This window comes from Lepisosteus platostomus, chromosome 11, assembly GCF_059453375.1.
Source record: "Lepisosteus platostomus isolate fLepPlt1 chromosome 11, fLepPlt1.hap1, whole genome shotgun sequence".
Taxonomy (NCBI): domain Eukaryota; kingdom Metazoa; phylum Chordata; class Actinopteri; order Semionotiformes; family Lepisosteidae; genus Lepisosteus; species Lepisosteus platostomus.
Genome location: NC_142621.1, coordinates 37,131,509 through 37,150,994, shown reverse-complemented (window position 1 = coordinate 37,150,994; position 19,486 = coordinate 37,131,509). Strand labels below are relative to the sequence as shown.

General features: G+C 41.1%; 1 protein-coding gene across 5 annotated transcripts in view; it reads right to left on the bottom strand.

Moving 5' to 3' along the window:
- Positions 1 to 19,486, bottom strand: part of caskin2b (CASK interacting protein 2b) — a 125,266-nt gene that overhangs the window by 45,915 nt on the left and 59,865 nt on the right. For all 5 annotated transcript variants that reach the window (XM_088599481.1, XM_088599485.1, XM_088599483.1 and 2 more), the window contains 2 exons: positions 3,456 to 3,553; positions 1,222 to 1,367 (listed from right to left, as the gene is read on the bottom strand). In XM_088599481.1, coding sequence (XP_088455607.1) covers positions 1,222 to 1,367; positions 3,456 to 3,553 — 244 coding nt within the window. The remainder of the gene's footprint in view (positions 1 to 1,221; positions 1,368 to 3,455; positions 3,554 to 19,486) is intronic.

The window sequence follows — 19,486 nt, the reverse complement described above, 5'->3', positions numbered from 1 at the left end:
TGTGACAGGATTCCAGCACAGACCCCCTTTAACAGATGCAGCTTCAGTATGGGGCACTGGGATTAGACGGAGGGGAGTCTTCTGTGGTTGAGAAAGCTCCGTTTGGTGAATCACAAGCAATCTGATCTCTTTGCTCCTCCTGAGCTCTGCAATTAACACCAGCTAAGGAGCTTGGGTATATTCCACGGTACTCCACTAGTGTACACCCAAACGCACTACACCACAAGCCAACAGACCCCAGCCCTGCAAGCCTTCAAGCCCTTACAGTTAATTATAAAGGACTGAGACCTTCTGGCTACCCCAAGGTTAAAAACTTTGCTGCTTAATGGGATGCCATCTCTCCTGTGTATTTTCGTAATTAGAGTCTTTAATCTTATTCCCAAAATTTAAGGATCCCATTATCATTCAATTAAAAAAAATGATGCAGCTTAATCAGGTATTGTTATATATAGATCAGGCTTATCAAGTTCTAGTATGAGCTAATGAGGTTTTGGGAGCTGTGCAAGGCTGGGCTTCAGTTGTTATTGGAAAAGAGATCTCTAAGAATAAGCATGAGAACCACAACACCTGAAGACCAGTGGTTGGCACTCATCCCTCTGAAATAAGACCATTATTTATTATTGCCTTATACCAATGCTTTGTCATGATAAGAGCCAGCATGCCTTGGCTGTAGTAAAGTGTACAGTATGTAGGTGTACAGAACAGGTCTGTCACACATGACTATTAATCCGTGCTGCAATACTTCTGTTTTTCTGCCATGGATAAATACTTTTTTAAAAAGCAACCTGTTAGCTACAATAGTGACCTCCTGTGGTTCAGCCAATTCTTTGGTTCAGCACTGGCAAGTTCTTCAGGGTCCTGGACTAGAGAGCTCCAATCTGTCCACTTTTTAGGGATTCATGACACTCCAGTAAAAGTCAGCAATGCCGGTGAAAACTGAAATCACGCAACGCAGGGGCTGCGGGACTTCTCACGCACAAGAAAGGAAGGATTCCTGAAAGATGCTTCCAAGACGCATGTGGGAATTAAGGAATCTGGGCCTCAGATTCTGCCTGATTTCTGCACAGATTCTGTCGCAGAAGTCAGAATAGTGGGGATGAAACAGAGTGCTGCTGAACTGCACATTAAAGAGGTTCAAGTTGCATGCTGGCACACTGCACTGAGAGACTCTTACCTGCAAGCAGGGGCCCTCAATAAGACAGTGCTGTTGTGTATACCTACCACTTCATAGTGTCCATACTGGGCAGCCAGGTGCAAGGGGATCTGCCCATCCTGCGACGGCATGTTAACAGAGCCCCCAGCACGCAGCAGCATGAAAACAGAGTCGGCCTTCCCTTGCCAGGCAGCATAGTGTAGCGGCCTCATTCCTGTGGGACAGCAAAGACACATATTCAGCCCCGCCAGCCCTGCCCCGCCCTGCGTTAATGACGAGCTGACCACAGGGCTGGCCACTCCGGGCAACGCTGTGCCAGTGGCATGTGACCACAGAAACCCCTCTCACTCACTGAGAATCACAGCCTGCCAACAGCCCAGTCTAATGCTTTTCAAAGGCACGGCTGACGTTTGGTGGGAAAACAAGATGGAGTAGTTAATGAGGTCTGAGCTGGCTCTATTTGAAGGCTCTGTTTTTCAGCATCTATTTCTGACAGATGACCTTTGAGGCCGTAACTGATGTCTGTCTAGCTGTCTGCTTTTTCACGAATGCTGACGCAAAGTTTTACCACATGTCTGAAAGTAGATGGATTGCTGTGCATTTAAGGTTGTCCTGATAAAATTCTTCCAGATGATCCTTGTTTTAGAGCAAGGAGTAGTTATCCAAATGAAACCAATTCCATAACATGAGAACAGGGCAGAGAGATTTAGGCAATTTATAGAATTAGTCATCAGGATATGGTTGCAATTGAGTGTTGAATCATTTTTTCAGGTTTAATAAACATGTGCTGTCTAATCATGCACTAGAAGGTAGACGGATGAATAACAAAAAAACAGGAGGCCTTTATCTAAAAACAGTAGAATCAAAAGAAAAATTCCCACTATAATTAATAATAAAAGTTTTAAAATGATAAAACTGAACTTTTGCAAAAGCACACCTTTAAAAAAACTTTTATGAAGCAAACCTTCAAGTCCTGGTTGATTAAGGCATCAAACTTTCAGAGAACAGACACAAAATATATCTAACAAATATGCATTATGACTTTTACAAGTCTCTTAAGGAAGGCACGATGGCACAGTGGTGAGAATTTCTGCCTTGCAGTGCTGGGGCCCTCGGATCAGTTCCTGGGTGCTATCTGTGAGGAGTTTGTATGTTCTCCCCATGTTTGTGTGGATTTCCTCCAGGTGCTCTGGTTTCCTTTGTGCAGTAAGACATACTGGGAAAACTGGGCCTGGCTTGAGTGTGTGCATGTTTCTATCTGTCTGTGTGCCCTGAAATGGACTGGCATCCCCTCCAGAGTGTATCCTAAATTGTGCCTGTTGCTCGCCGGGAGAGGCTCCGACCCTGTACTGGATAAAGTCCCCTGAAAACTGATGGATGGATAACTCTCTTTAAAGAAAACAACTTTTGTTATTATGTATTAATCATTGTATGAATTTCTATTAATTTTAAATTGTGAAAATCAGTTTAACAAAGACAGATTTGGCATTATTACTTATTCATTTGATGTAGTTTTAGACAACCTGGTTATATCTAACTTCTGGACTGTTTAGGGTTATGAGAGCTCAAGGCGTCTAAATCCCGAGGAAGATAGTGTCATGAAGAACACAGAATAACCTGACCTTAATCCCCCGACTGAGGAATAAGTTGTATCCTGTGAAATGGCACCATAGGAAGACATTTCCAATATAAAAGGTAGCCCCAGCCTCCTAGGTCACTTGGTTACTTCTATGGCACAGATGAGTGAGATGGTCTGTGAAACTACTGCTACTGTAGTTCCTGCTGTTCTAATACTCTTTCAAGGGGTACAGTTCAAACTGGTATCTGGCTCAATAATAAAACTGCCCCTGATTCTTAAAGGAATTCATATTCTAAAATGTATTTGCTTGGGTGCTCCTTACATTTGCACCCATTTATACAGCTGGATATTTTGTGGGAACAATTCAGGTCAAACATTTTGCTCAAGGTCACAACAGCAGTGTCTCACCTGGGATTTGAATCCACAACCTTCCTGTTAGGAATCCAGAACCCTAACCATTGCTCCACACTGCTTCCCAGGTAGACATGTGTCATTGCTTTTTAGAATAGACCTGGCAAAAAACCCTCTCTTTCATTTTTATAAGACGTTAGCCACAGTATCTTACAGTGTGTGGATTAAGCGCAATCTGAACAGTTTTGAATTGCCAGAGGTTCAGCTCTTTAATGTAACTGATGGGCTGTGTGGCCTTTCCTGATCTTTACGTCGGTATTATTCCACTGTGACCTGTATGATGTGGCTCTCCGGCAGGAGATCTGGTCTCACCATTGCTGTCCTTGATGTCCACTGTGGCCTGGGCCTCCAGGAGCAGTGAGATGAGGTCAGTGGTGCCGGTGAGGGCTGCATGGTGCAGTGCTGAAAACCTGTGGGTTTTGGAGAGATGGGAGAGAAAAGGGTGAGACCTGGGCTCATGGATAAGGAGCTGCCTTCCATGCTCCATGATTTTGATGGCCAGTATGGGATCACTGCAATGCTGTGGATCAGGGAAAAAGCATTATATCATCAGTTCAGCCAAGACGACAGGAACTCGGAATTAAAGTATTAAATGCATTGAGTGTAAAATTATAAATAGTTAAGGGATGGCTTGTAGATTTCTCTTGCTCTTTCAAAAGTTTTTTCTGACCCCCTGTATCTTATATAGGCTATAGGCTACTTCAATTTAGGACTGCAAAGCATGGCTTTTTATGGTCAAAAACTGCACAATTGGGGCTTCTCATGAAATAATGAGGGGAATCTGGAACATAGTGTCATTGGGGCAACATACAAAAGGTATCAGACACCATTTTTCTTAGAATATGTTAATCAACATATGCCAAAACCGTTTTCAGAATAACTATAAGGACACAAAATTCAGTTGGAGGGCTCTATATAGTTCTAGAGGCTCCCATTACAATTACCAAGAAAATAATGTTTCTGTTTGTGAATTTTTTTTTCTTTGTGGATTTTATTTTGAGAGATATGAAAAGGTGTGGACAAATGTGAATCTTGATTTTCTGAAATTCCGTTATGACAAACTCCAACATGTCTGAGAAATGATGATGACACAGTAACATCTTTAGAATTGTTTTACGATCATTCTGTTTCATGATGATTTTTGTTCCCATTTTATCTGGGGGTGTGAATAAATAAAGCTTATTCCGGAAAACAAACCCACAATAATTTGCAATGACCTCCTTTTACATTCTCATGCAAATGTGTCAAATAGCCCTAAATATTATTAGCCATTGAAGCTCGCCATTCAAGAGCAAAAAAAAAACAAATCTGACTGATACATTTTCTTAATAATTAAATGCACATGGTGACCTATTGTAAATTCAAAAACTGATGGTAAATACCCATAATTGGTTAATTAACACTGGTATTATAGTTTAAAGCCACCTCCTAACACAATGTCTTAGTACAATGTGCCAGTCAAGTTGCTAACCTGTTTTTACTTTTGCATTGTCATCTATACAGACCACAATGACCTCAAAGCAAACCTGCATAAAGCTTCCTACCTCAATTCCCACCACCATCTTCCCTTTTAAAGGAGACAAACACATATAGAAACGGTATATTCTTTTCAGTGAAGAGGCTCCATATGGTGAATGACTGTTGAGAACAAGTGCTGTAGCATTTAACACGGCTACTATAATGTTATTCATGCCCAAACTGTGCATAGTTCTTACAGACAGTTCTTCACGTTATGAGCCGTGTTTTGTTAACCTCTTTCTGGGAAGGAATCTGTCATTCCTGGATAAATGAAAAACCATAAATACTACAAAAAAACATCGTATTGGTCTGAACACACCAATTATTGTGTCTATGCTGAATTACAGCATCACCTCACCTTTTCAAAGCCAAAAGGCACACAAATCTCCCTACAATATTGTAAATATGTTTTATTTTTATTCCAGACAGAGTAAATTGAACATCCATACTTGCTGAAATAACATTCCTGGGGATTTTAAAACTGACTACCGGATATTGTACCCTGTCTGGTTCCAATGCTCTTAAAACCTGGTCTACTATGGAGGGCTTCATTCAGATATGGTAAAGGCATTAACATTCTTCTGACTCTGTATTCACATCTTCACTTAAGTCATGTTCATAACATGGTAACATAAACTAAGAAATTTTCAGCCAGTGTGTTTTGTCTGTTAAACCCTCATACAAAAACAGCTGGCCCTGGATATACGAATCCATTTCTTCTGGGCTGAATCCCCTCCCTTCCTCCAATCCAGCAATTATTTTTCACATTTCATAAAAAGGAGATTTTAACATCTAAGGGTGATGGCATATGGCTACTGTATATAGCCAGTGGAAGGAGAAAACTAGAAATAATGTATAATTTAAGACTGGGCATTGAGACCCAACATGAAAAGCGTTAATCATGAAACGCCACTAAGGGATCTTAACTGAACTTTATGTTTTTAAACTATCTTGACAGATACGATCCCTTTTTCTAACCGGTTTGTTTTTGGGTCATTGAAAATGCTGACTTCTTGCCTTCTCTTCTAAAAACAGCAGATTGGCGCATCAAAAAGAACACTGGGCCCATAACCCAGAGTGTGATGAATCAAAACCACCCTCTTGCATAGTGCTCATTTGGGTTCTGGGCGTTTGGAACAAGTTATCCAGCTATGTTCTTGAAGGCAATGTAACAGTTTCTTTCCAGAAACAGCTGAATAAGATTCTTGGATCAATTAGCTGCTCACCACCAAACGAGCTAGATTGGCCAAATTGTCTATTCTGATTTGTAACCTTTATGATGTTCTTTTTGCAAGATTATAAAATTCAATATCACAGCTCGGAATTATGACGAGTCTCCTATGCTACAGGACTCAGGAATCACAAAGCAGTAAATAGAAAAGCCTCTATATGCTTTTAAAAACAAAATCAAAAGTCAATTATGCACAAAATAAAATAAGAAACGGGATAATTATTATTTTCAAAACAAGCTTTAGACATTACACAGTTTTTTTAATATGATAAGACATTACAACCTGTCATAAAAAGCCTATGCTTTTTATGATTACTCAGATTAAGGGCACTTCATTTGAAGAAGCTTCTTCAAATTAGATGGCTGAGCTGCAGATATGGATTCTGAAGAGGGGCTATAATGGTAACATTACCAAAGGGACACATTCGCTGCTTTGAATGCTCTCTGTTACACAACCTTTTGGAGGAAGATAAGAATTCTGCTTGAGTACTAGAGACGTTCATGAGACATCCCCCTTTAAAGACTCGCAGGTCTCATATTAGACCGCTCAGACTCTCTCTATGACAGCTAACAAGCAAATGTTTGTAGGAGCGAAAGACAAGACAGGGCTCTCAGGGTATCTTTTGCATCAATTAAGACGAATACTCAGGTAACACGCCATGCTTAACCCCTCTTTCCTGGAGTTTAATTTAGAAAGAGCTGTCTTGAGAAGCTTACATGCTGATTACAGGCAAGCCTAATGTGAACCAAGTGTACAGTACATCTGTTCTCTCTGGCTTTTCCTTAATGTGTTTTTGGGATGTTTTTTGAGGTTTTTAACCTCAATTTATTTTTAAACTTTACAACTGCTAGAAACCATGAGGACTAGCAGACTGATAATGGGTAAGATGGCCACCTGCCTGACTGCTCTTTTTCACTGTAAAAATAAAATCACCAGAACTCATGGGAATGTATATTTTTGGACTTATGGTAACAACTGTTTAACTGTTCAAGCAGTGGTAACTGAATTCATAGTTTTTGTAAGTCCAGAGAACTGCTGTGTTTTATCTTGGTGGAGTCAGAACTTCCTCCCCTCTTACAGCTCCTCTACTGCATCGACACAATTCTTCCACTTCGCAGATCACAACCTGTCCATCTAGTCCTTAAACTGCACCTGTGACCACCAGGGCAGAGAAGCCCTGCAGCTGGATTCATTCAGTCCAAGGTCATACTTCAGATCCACTGTGACCTCTGGTCCCTGTCTAGCAGCTTCTCCGGGATTCATTTGACCTTTATCCCCAGGTATAAAGGTGTGAACGAAACAAGGGCCAATGGAGGGCACAAGAGGACATGATGAAGAAATGAATTTAGGTATGAGGACAGGAGAATGGAGGTAGCAGAGTGGGGCAGTGGTAAGCATTAATGACTTGCAGCGCTAGGGTACTGGGTTCAATGCCAGACCTGGGGTACTATCTGCGTGGAGTTTGTTTGTCTCTTGAGTGCTCTGGTTCCTCACACAGTCCAAAGATGTATTACTGGTTTAACTGACTCTTGGGGAAACTGACCCTGGCATGAGCGCGTGCATCTCTGTCTGTCTGTCCTGTGATAGTCTGGCGTCTCGTCAGGGGGTTGTCTTGCACTGGCTCTGCCTATCCCCATGGCCCTGAACTGGATGAAGCAGTTCGAGAAGGAATGGATGAACCGGAGGATGGGTGGGTAGGTTGTGGATCCCTGGAGCAAACTACCCAGCCATGCTGTTGAATAAGCCTGGCTTCTAACTACATTGAGCATTGATTTCCGCTGGAAAGTTCCACTGGGAGTGCTCTCCGTACACGAACCAAGCCTTTGTCCTAGTCTCTGAGAAGACTGCCAGCCAGTGCGGTCAGGGCGCCGGGCTGCGCTGTGCCTGGCAGGGCTGCGGAGACGGGCAGGCCTGCTCCTGCCTCACAGCATGTCGCCCATGTGACTCACACAGCTCTCCCACTCCACCTGCTCTCCCGGGCTCCTGCTGACTCAGTGACTGCGCCGCCGCTCGCCGACACTCACCGCAATGGCATGACAGCCTCCATGGCTTTGCACAGACAGGCTTTCTAATTACAGTACATGTCAATGGCCAACTCATGCCAACACATGTACTGTACAACCATCCTCACTCCCTCACAACGCAGAGTACACTAACGCTCAGCTCACATTAATACTAAAATTAACTGAAGGTGGTGGGCAATAAAAAGACAGCTCCTGTGATTGTCCAATCCCACACAAATTGGAATTCAATTCAAACGGCTGCACTACTGGACTACTGAAGACCTAAGACCCACAAAAACAAATACAGAGATACTGCCCTTTATAAAAATGTAAAGATTATATTGTCCAAGACATAAGAGCTCATTATACAAAATCATTAGAAACTATAATAAAGAATAAATTGAACCATACATCTCCATACAGTAGCTATGGAATTATTGAACTATTAAATTGTACAGGAAGACCTTCCTGAATGAATCTCTTTGACCATATCAGACAAAATTTAAAAATAAATGGATCAAGGCTGTTGATCAAGGCTATGATCACCCCACACTTTTATAAGACTTTCCTACTGTATTTCTTATGCACAGATACATTTGGAATAACCACAGTGAAGGGTGTAAAATACTGTCAGTATGATTTTCAGTGTTTAGCTCTAGTGCTTTTTTTTTATAAAACTAAATAAACTGCAGCTAGCTGTCCAAAGATATTCATTTTATATTTCTTTTCTAAGCCTGGACTTCGAGGATGTTTAATAGTTGTATCAGGTCTCTTCCTAAACTCCTCTGTTCAAGACTCGGTGACATGGTGACCTAAACTGTACATTATATTCTAATTCACATGTTCATCTCCACATTCTACATTAGTGCATTGTATAAATTTAACACAACATTCATTTAATCCAATTCCACATCACTATATAGCCTACCATTTTGTTTGTCTTACTGTATATTGCTTTCCACCATTGTCTAAAAGATGTAAAGGATGTGTCAAAACAAACACACAAGCCTTTTTCATAAATTGCTTTTTCCAGCCCAGTGTTAGAAATCAGTTTGTTTTTTAATACTTGCATGCAAAACCTTGCACTAAAGATCTTCTGCAAGATGTTTGCCCAGTGTTGAATTTTATCTAAATCTTTTTTTTTTATTTCATTTGCTTCTAACAGCGTTTGCTGATCCTCCTAATTTTGTATCATCTGGAAACTTGATTAGTTTACTAAATATATCAGCATCTAGAATATTTCAATCAATTGTCGGAACAAAATGTTCCACAGATATCCGAGGGAGTATTGCAGTGTAACCTGCAGAAGCGACAGAGACGCTAGCAGACAAAAGTACACAGAGCTGAAAATCAACAGTTTTACAAGGCTGCTCCCTCCACTTTCACTCTCCCACAGAGCTGTTCTGGTGAGTCCACAGCTGAATATATTCCACTACCTGATTATTTCTTCACAGAATATTTAATTTTGCTCCCACCTTGCAATACCTTTATCTTTACTGAACAAAGCACCTACCGCCCACTTTAAAGGCAAAAATTACCTTCACGCATCAGTCCAGAACATAACCCCTGGGGAAAACCTGTAGATATTGTATCTGCTGAACACAAAGCAAAGGCAAATCTAACTGCTATCTAATCAAGGGCACTCTTTCCTATTTGTAAGTAACCCAATACTGAACAGTCATTGCCTATGTCATCCTTCTTTAAACTCAGATGTTTTTCAAGAAATGAGAACAAAAGTATAAGGGTAAATTTTTGAAGTATTCCAAAACATTTCTATATACAGAGTAATGTATATAACTATATACAAAGTATTAGTATGTACATACAACTAAATGTATCTTCCCAATATGCAGCATAAATAAAATGGAACAAGCCAAGACATTGTGGTGGGTTCTGCTTTCCGGTTCATGGGGGTGATAAAGCCATGACTGAACAATAGGAAGCACCATATTGTCCCTTTCTGCATTTCATGTCCTTAACAGCCGATTTCATTTTCAGATACTTCACATGAAACTGAACTAACATCTTAAGTGAGACAGAAGTAATTTTAAGGAAATGAACAAAGCAACAAACAGCGTCCACTCCCACTCCTCACCAAAAATACTCATTAGTCCCTGAATAGCTTTCTAACTGAGGTCTAAAAATAAGTCTCAGACTCATGATACAATTCAGCCCATGTAGTCAGTTTGGTGGTTAGAAGTTAATTAATACAATGATATCACCCATTTGTTTATTGAGAGGCATCAGAGTACCAATTTCAACATCATGACTGGGGGTGTTCTTGGTTTTCAGAACACTTCCATGTAGTTTCCACGTGGGCCCTCCGGTTTGTGTTTTACTGTTCATTCTGAAATAAGCATCTGCACTCTGTTATACAGCTGGGTATTTTACTGGACCAGTCTGTGAAGTACCATGTGCTGCCTCCATGATGAGAGACTGACATGTTAGAAACTCACTGTAGACAGATTTAAAAGTTAGTATTCACCCAATATAATAAAAAGAGCACATACTGTACTGTAGGTTTGGGTTTAGAATAAGAAGTTTGAGCTTGAACTAAAAGAACTGCGACTCTTCTGGGCTCAGCATTTCAATCATCAGGACTACTGTGGTGTTCCCTAAAAGTGAGAGGGTCACACAACTCCAATATCACTGGAGGGATTTTGTAAACTAGGAGGAGCACGAATACAGTATAAGCAATTTACTGTATATTAACTGTACACACTGTACATGCACAGGGATAATGCACAGTGCCAGCCTTCTTTCAAGATACTGCTTCACAATGGCAAGTGTTTAAAAAAGCAAACACTGCAAAAGTAGCTTTAGGCCTCAAGGTTAAATCAAATCCCACCTGCAAATAAATGGCAAATACATGGTTAAAAGGCACTTTACAGGCTCTGAGCATTAAAACTCCCTTTCATACCCTGACAGTTTATTTACAGTGAGAGCATCTGAATTACCTAAAATACTAATTGGAATTATTTGGTTGATGTTTTTCGATGGGAGTTAGAATGATGCTAAAAATTTAAAAACAGTTCATCAGCACTCTGTCTGAAGAAATGAAAGAATCTGAGTCACCTCCCTTCCTCAGGCTTTGGTACTAAATTCCCACACAATCCTCCTTCATCAAAATACCATGAATTCATGAGCCCTTTATTTTAAAAGATAGAAAACAGCTGTGGAGCTTATTCAGAGGTAGGTGCTTCCTAATCAAGTGCAGCATTTTTCTTCTTTCAGTTCTAGTGCTTGTGAAACATTTATCTTGTTGAGGAGCTCGGACACACATTTGCATTTTTCTCTTATGTAAGTATTAGCTTGTAAAATGAACTGGGAAGCTGGGCCTATGGCGTGGCAATGCGCTAAGAGACACTGCTTAATAAAGTTTGAATAACAAAGAACTGTTGAATAACCCCCCCCTCCCAAAAAACATTGCATTACCCCAAAAACCAGGAAACACAACAGTATCAGGTGGGTCTATTTTGTCAGCTTATCTTATAGCAGATTTTGAGAGCTCTGTTCATGGCTTCAATTCAGCTGCGTTTAGCTCCACAGCACGAAAAGATCTTTTTCATTATGGTAATGCAAAGGAAACAAAAATCACCGCATTTCAGTTAAATCTCCAAAACACTTAATGTCTGCAGTTAAAAGCCAGTCAGACAGGAAATACAGATGTCTTAATTACTGGAATACAGGCATGCCAAACAACAAAACACAAGAAAAACTACGAGTTCTAAGCCAGTTGAATCATTTCAGCTTGAGATTTAAATATTATTGTGATTTTGATGTTTTCTTTTCTTTTTTCCTTTAATGCATTTAACTAGCATTAAGTGACAGGACCAAATGTGAAAGGCAGGAATTCAAAGCAATACAATAGTCATTTCCCCACTCGATTGCAAAACGGAAACAGCTTGACAAGTGATACACAAGGAATCAAATCCTTCCTCAACCAAGGTTTTTTCCTCCGTTGAACAATTGGTTCAGTGCAGTTTTGTTGGACAATTCTCAGGGATGCTTGTCATGAAAGGCGCTCTATAAGCTGAAGGGCATGAAGGGTCCACAGGTGGAATCATGGGAACTAGAGCCACAGCAGGCCAGGATGGAGGTGTGAGGCTGGCTGTACAATCCCCCCTCTGTCTGTTCCCCTTCCCCTCTCCAGCCCAGCCTTGGCAGGTCTCCGGCCCCATGAAAGGGCTCACTGTTTGGAGAACAGAGGTCTCCCTGGGCCTCCTCCCACTCAGAGGTCCGCGAGCCCCTGCCACGCAGAGGGGGGGCTGTGAATAGGGAGCCCTGAATAGCAGAGCGCCCTGGAATTCGAACACTCGCAGGGAGTTCAATGGCAACGCACAAAAGGGCCTGAGCAGACTACCCTGACGTCACAAGGAATCGGGAGAAACTAGGACCTGGGCCCAGGAAAAAGTCCACATTCTTGGACATTTTCAGCACATAACGGGAGCAACGGGCACTCCCTCTGCTCAGCAACGGGCTATTAACCTACCACCGCATCAAGCTCAGCTGAGCATCATCCCATCAGTGAGGCCAGCAATGTGGAACTGGAGATTCCCACTTAGGGAATCCCTAGGTTTCTACTACCAGGAAACAGGAACCAGTATAAGTTTTTTGGAGACTCCAGAAAAAAAAACTGCCCTGTGGACAGAGGTACAGTACATAGATTAGATTGATATGCAGTATGTACAATACTAATTACCAATGTACAATATCTGAGCTTATTCTGATAATGAACCGCAGACATATCACCCTGCAACTCACTACTGATAACCCACTGAAGCTCAGCAGGTGTGAGCCTGGGTACCTGGATGGGAGACCTCCTGGGAAAAACTAAGGTTGCTGCTGGAAGAGGTGTAAATGGGGCCAGGAGGGGCGATCACCCTCCAGTCTTTGTGGGTCCTAACGCTCCAGTTTAGTGATTGGGACACTATAAAAGGCGCCGTCCTTTGGATGAGACATAAAACCTAGGTCCTGACTCTCTGTGGTCACTAAAAATCCCAGGGTGTTTCTTGAACAGAGTAGGGGTGTCACCCTGGCGTCCTGGCCAAATTTCCCATTGGCCTTTACCTCCTAATAATCCCCCTCTATGAATTGGCTTCATCACTCTGTTCTCCTCCCCACCGATAGCTGATGTGTGGTGAGAGTAAGGGCACATTTTGGCTGCTGTCGCATCAACCGGGTGAATGCTGCATACTGGTAGTGGTGGAGGGGAGTCCCCATTACCTGTAAAGCGCTTTGAGTGGAGTGTTTATAAAATTGCCATATAAGTGCCGTACAATATGACTTACAATGTAACGTAATGCTGCACTTTCCACTACTGGAGTCTTCCAACATCTGTTCGTATTAAAGGTGCTTAATACTCAGGCAACAAAACACGAATAACTGCCAAATAACAGTGTCTATGCTTAGTGTAGACAGAAGTCCAGAAAAAAGGACTCAGAACATATAAACAAAGGTATGTAAACATTATGTGAAAATGTAGCAGTGCTACAAGTAAGGGCAACAGAACAAAGCAAAAATGGTTGGTGTGTTTGTCACAGAAAGAAAAAAAATTGGCTGTTGGAAAGCTACAGAAAGCCCTGCTTAACACTTAGTTTTTAGGCTCTTGGACAGACAACAGTTGGTCCCATCTCCCACACACTGCATTCTCAATTCAAACTGCAGCATTCTGTCTGGTTTTCCATGGAAACGCACTGGACTTCAGTCCAAAGAGTTAGAAAACACAACGTTCTTTAGGTCTGAGGGAAGAAATGGAAATAAAAGTTGCTTTGGGAACACGGACTGAACACTTTTTTTGAGAAAAGCTATTCTGAGGTCTGAGAGCTCAAAGTGAGCTAAAAGGTGACAATTAGCAGACCACATTTTTCTATAACCAAGAGCTCTGAGGGACAAAAGGGGTACCCCCAGTTGAATGATGATGTATTACCCATTCACTGTGGTGAGTAATCATTTTCAGTTCATAATCTATGATACAAACTGCACATGATGTATCACTATGATACATGACCACGTACAGCTCCAGGCAGTGTCAGCTGGCACAGGCCTTGTAAGCTGTTCCTGAGCCATGACTCAGTGTTTTATTGCATGAGAAATCATCCACTGGAATCCACTCAGGACTTACAAATGGCAGTATGTTTCAATGTTGGAAGAGGAAATCCATACTTGTGAAAACTGCAGGTACTAAGGATTTTAAGTACTCTGAAGGATTAGTTTATCTTTAGTTGAACAAAGAAAACAATCTAAGCTTTATAGAGACAGCTCATTAAGCACACGCATTTATTTACACATTAAACAGCGAGTAGATAGGTTTGTTGACTGTCTAAGATATATTAGCATTCCTAAAATTCTGAGGTCAAGTCATTTGATATAATAAAAATGCCAGTTTTATTGCCAATAAATAACTCTTCAACATTAAACTGGTTAAGAGGCATCATTTTAAATCTTTTAAAGTCTGTCGTTGCATATTTTGGGTAACGAAGATTTCCTGCTTCCCATTGAGAATAATGGTGGACTGTTTGTAAGAGAACTTGTCAGGACAATAAGATGTTCTGCTTCGCAAATCAGCACCAGCGCTGTGATAGACAGACTTAGTCCTGGAAGGCTGGGAGTCATGACGCAGACCAAGGATAACCACATCCATCTACTGAATTAATTTCAGACTATGCCATGAGAAATCCCAGAAAGACTTTACCCATGCATCAGTAGAATGAACAATGGTACTGTAGCTCCAGACCTGTACATGAAAATGATTAATTTGCTCGGAGGTAATTCAGGGGTAACATGTTAATGTCTAAGAGATGTAATTTCTATCTTTTGTGGGCCGCAGAACATCTGTGGTAATGGTAGGGGGAGTGGTAAAAGATTGTATTCACTGATAAATGTTGCTTTGGTGTTCACACAGCTTAATACTATCAACAGAATACAACCACAACTGGCCAACTTTCACCTGCTGGCTGCAGCTGCACAGAAGCAGAACATCCCACAGCAGTCTGTCCAGAGGCTGATCAGGTCTTTGCATCAGTACTGCCCGAATTTTGTTAATGTTCAGGATGGTCAATCTCCAACACCGACAGTAAGGTGTTTTATTTTGACAGAGTATCATGGTTCATACTTAAAACGTCTTTGTTCTGTAGTATTCTTCCTTGAAATGATTATTTAAATTGTGGTATTGTTGCATGTTATTATTACGGCATTATGTTATACTGTGGTATTATTACTTTCTTTGGTTTAATTTGATATCCTTGTTTAAAGTATTTGATTAAATGCCAACCATGTTTGTTTTTCTCTTGTGTGCAGGTTTATATTTTCACATGCACAAGATATTATTTACATTTTTAAATATAATGCTCTATCCTTCCTTCATCAGATTAATGTAGAAACTTTTCCTTCCTTGGATGCGACATCAATCCATCCCAGGACCAACAAAGAAAATCCAGGGAAAATATGGGATGAACATGCAAACTACACAAACAGGTGCCTGAGGCTTCGTTCGAACCCAGAACACTGGAGCTGTAAGGCTGCAAAGCTACAGTACCAACCCACCATGTTCCCATAAATATGCTGCTCCTAATCCTATTAGAGAAGCTATCTCTGTTAAAATGTACTTAAACCCTCATCATTACCCCTGGACAGCTACAGTATGATGAGCCATAAATATATATATATTTTTTTTTAATCCAAACACTTCAACAGGAAAATAAAGTATTCCAAAACATAATGACAAAAGCAAAGTTGGGACAGCCCTGCAGAATGCCTTGGGAAATACACTGGAGCTCTAATCCAAATCAAATTCATGGAGTTAAAGAGGGTGGAGCAGTCAGTTTTTTTTTCCAGTTCAGAAAAAAAACCAACATTTTTACAGAACCTGGCAAAATGTCTATTTTAAATGAAGTGTCAATAGTAAAACTGGTTTTACTAGCCTGTTTGAACACAATCTTAGGCTAGTTACTGTTCAGCTTTCCTCTGTTAATTAGATGAAGTCTCTGCTAAACGAAATAGAAAGATTGAGTCATTCAAACCTGCACTCAAGAGCAGGAGGGAAACCTCAGGACTAGTTTAAATGGCTCTGAAGGGACCACCACCACTTTGTTTCAGTGGAACAAGCTTATTAAAAATCCTCTTAAAGGCTAGGTGGTAAAAAATTACTAATTAACAGATGAACAAGATGATTCCAACAAATTTTGTCGGATTTCACGAACTCTAGCAAGGTTCCCAAAGCGGATCGTGACATGTATTTTTATCCAATAGTAACAGTATTTCCTCAGATCAACAACAGACACAGAGAGCACCCATCATAAAAGACAAGGGGTACAGTCCAACTTCACACAGCAGTTCCAACACCTGTGATTCCAGCCTCAAAGTGCTGTATAACCCCCTGCACCAGGCTCTTTTTCAAGATCACTTTATTGGCCAAATGCAATTTCTTATATTAGGAATTTGTCTTTTCGTATACCCTAACTTGCTCTCCATGAGACACACAGACAGGGGGAAAAGCTTGGGGTCGGAGCGCAGGGTCAGCCATTTGTACGGCGCCCCTGGAGCAGTTGGGGTTAAGGGCCTTGCTCAGGGGCCTTGCCAGCCGCGGGATATGAACTGGCAACCTTCCAGCCACAGGCACAGATCCTTTGCCACAGAGCCACCGCATTGCCCTCACAGGCAAGCAAAGCCACCAGGCACAAGCATGTGTTTACCAAGCTCAAAATGTAGCAGGAGCACAGTTACAGTTAATGTAACATGCCATTATTGGCATTTCAATTCTTTTTTATAAATTGCCATTATACTGATGGCAATCATAATACCTTAAATGGGATACCAGTTCCTTGGAAATTCGGGAGCCTAGTGCTTTCCGAAGCATAGGGATTCTAAACTGCCACTGGCAGCACTCCTCACTGATTAAATGCTTTGGAAACACTTATGAAGCTGTCAGTGCAGATCTGTACCCAGCAATGGTGTTGAGCTGAGGATAAAAAAGGTGTGCTTACTAGGCAGGTCAGATTGTAGTGCATTGAGTTTGCAAGAGGAATGAGTGCCAGGGACACTGATGAATTATAAAAGTACTATGCTCCTGCCTGTTGCCCCTTAGGAAGCTATTAGATATGGCAAGCACTGCACATAAAAGGAGAAATCATCAGTGAAATAAGTTAAAGTTCAGCCATCTACAGTACTATGTTAGATTATCTTTTATTGCCACACACCACATTGGTGGAATTTGCTATCGGTACAGCAAGAACACAGATCAGACATACATACAACATATACAGTACAAATTTAAATAGGAAAGAAGACAGACAAACATCGTCACACACAGTACATATGTAAACAACTTTCTGTGCAGCAGCATAAATTATACAATGGAATTCAGAGTTCAATGTGAATTCAGAGTTCATATGGCAGTGGGAAAGAAGCTGAGGTTGAAGCAGGCAGTCTTTGAGAGGAAGGATTTGAAACGTATTCCAGAAGGGAGAAGCTGAAAGAGATGATGAGCTGGGTGAGAGGGGTCTGAGATGACTATGTCTAGTCATAGTTTTCAATTTTATATTGGTTTCTCATTTAAAGTAGTAAAGAGTCACATATGAGATTTTTATTCCTCCCTTAGGCTTAGATTTGGAAACAGTTGGGAAACATGTGGAAGTGTTGCCCAAAATAGCTTTGATTTAAGGAAGACAGGCTGTGTTCCCTTGAATTAGAAATACAAAGTGATTATTAATCATAATGATGATAATGAAGAACTTCCCAGCATGGGGTAAAATAGCCAGGCTCCTTAGTTTTTCTTACACTCTAAAAAATGCCAGGTCAGACGACAGCGCCCAAGCTGAGCTGTCCCCTCTTGAGTTTAAGGAATCAGAACACCCCTAACTGATTCAGATCAACATCAAGAACAATCAGGGCTGGACAGTGTGCATTGAAGGACACAACCTGCTCATCAGTCCTTCCGAAGTATACTTTCAGATGTGGGAAGAAACAGCAAGAACTGAAGACGTCAAAATTTAGAACCTACACAGAAAAGCCCAGCCCTGAATATGACAAGTGCATATACGGTACTGTACAGTCGACTGACACCCTCATTATTCATTCAATGCTAGCTTGAGTGACATTGACAGAAAGAGTATGGGAAGACAAGACCAAGCACAAATGGAGAAGACAATAACACAGCAGCAGCTTGTGACTACTAACTTGGTCATCATGCAGGTCCCGATCTAGCTGGTTTTGCTAATTCCAGATACTTGTGCCATGAGGCACAGAAATGTCGTGAGAAAACTGCAGCATATCGTATGTTTGGGTGGGGGCTCATTTTAATATCAACAGAGCTCTAGAGAACAATGCCTTTACTGTCAGCCTTTAACACTGAATGCAGAAAAGCAACTGTCCAGTTTGGTGGATTCGTCATCTCTGCAAATTGACTGAGACTGCCGACCTAAAGTCAAAAGCAGGGCATTCTGTGGCTTGCAAGGCAAAGATGTGATCACATTTCATTTGCTGTCTTTTTCTTCCATCAAAGCCATCAAGCATGTGCCTGGGAGCAAGATGTTAATTTTTCTTTCCTTGGATACACACGTTATAACGGAATGGGGAGGGGGGGGAAGACTGGAAACTGTGTACCCAGTAATGAGAGATAAAAAGACCCAGTCAGCATTTTTATTCTGTACAAGGGGGAAAGTACAGTGCCTTGGGGTTAGAATAACACAGCTTCCTGCTCCTGCTTTAACACCAATTTGTCTACACACACAATTTCCTACCTGCTCCCTCCTGTTCCCCAATTATTTTTCCAACTCTTCTTAACCAGATCAGAAGTGTCTGAAGAATCAGGCTCTGTTTGGCAGTTGATGAAAGATTACCGTGCATGCTAGGAATGTCAGAGGAGTGGTGTGAATGGCAACATTATAATCTAAACTGCACAAGATCCCCTCTTTTGGGCTTGACACTTCAGTTTACCCATTTTAGATCTGCAAGATCCCCTGGTGGAGCACGCCACTCTCTCTTTTTGGAGAAATCAGAGGCAGCTTCTAGCCAGAAAAAAAACAGAAAGTAAAATTCTGGCAGCCATATGGATGTGAATATGAATCACATTAACATTTATCCTTTTTAAGTGAATGCATGTTTCCCAGACTCACATCTCAGTAATTCATGACTTGAAAGTGCCCAGGAAGGCATGGTACTGCTCTCTGACAGCCTTGTCATTACAAGGGTTTCAGCACAAAGAGCACGAGGCTTGCAAGCACTAACAGATAAGCAGTGCTTTCTTCCTTAGTGAAGCAGCATGCAGTGGAGTAAACAGGATCTGTTCACAGCAATGCAGACCAGAACTCCTTCAAATATTCCTTATATATTAAAGGAATTAATACAAAGAAATGTATCAATTTATTAAAGGAATAAATCAAAGAATGCTATTGTGTCAGTATAAACGGACTAAATCTTAACAAACTACATATGTGTAACGTCATGATTGCTGTAACAAGTTATGAATGTGCAACAGATGTGATGAATAATGTTTTGTGATGTATCAAAATGTACAAAAGTGCTGTGTGTCCATAAAAAAATTACCCTAGGGAATAATAACATTTATCTTATCCCTCCCACTGCCCATTCT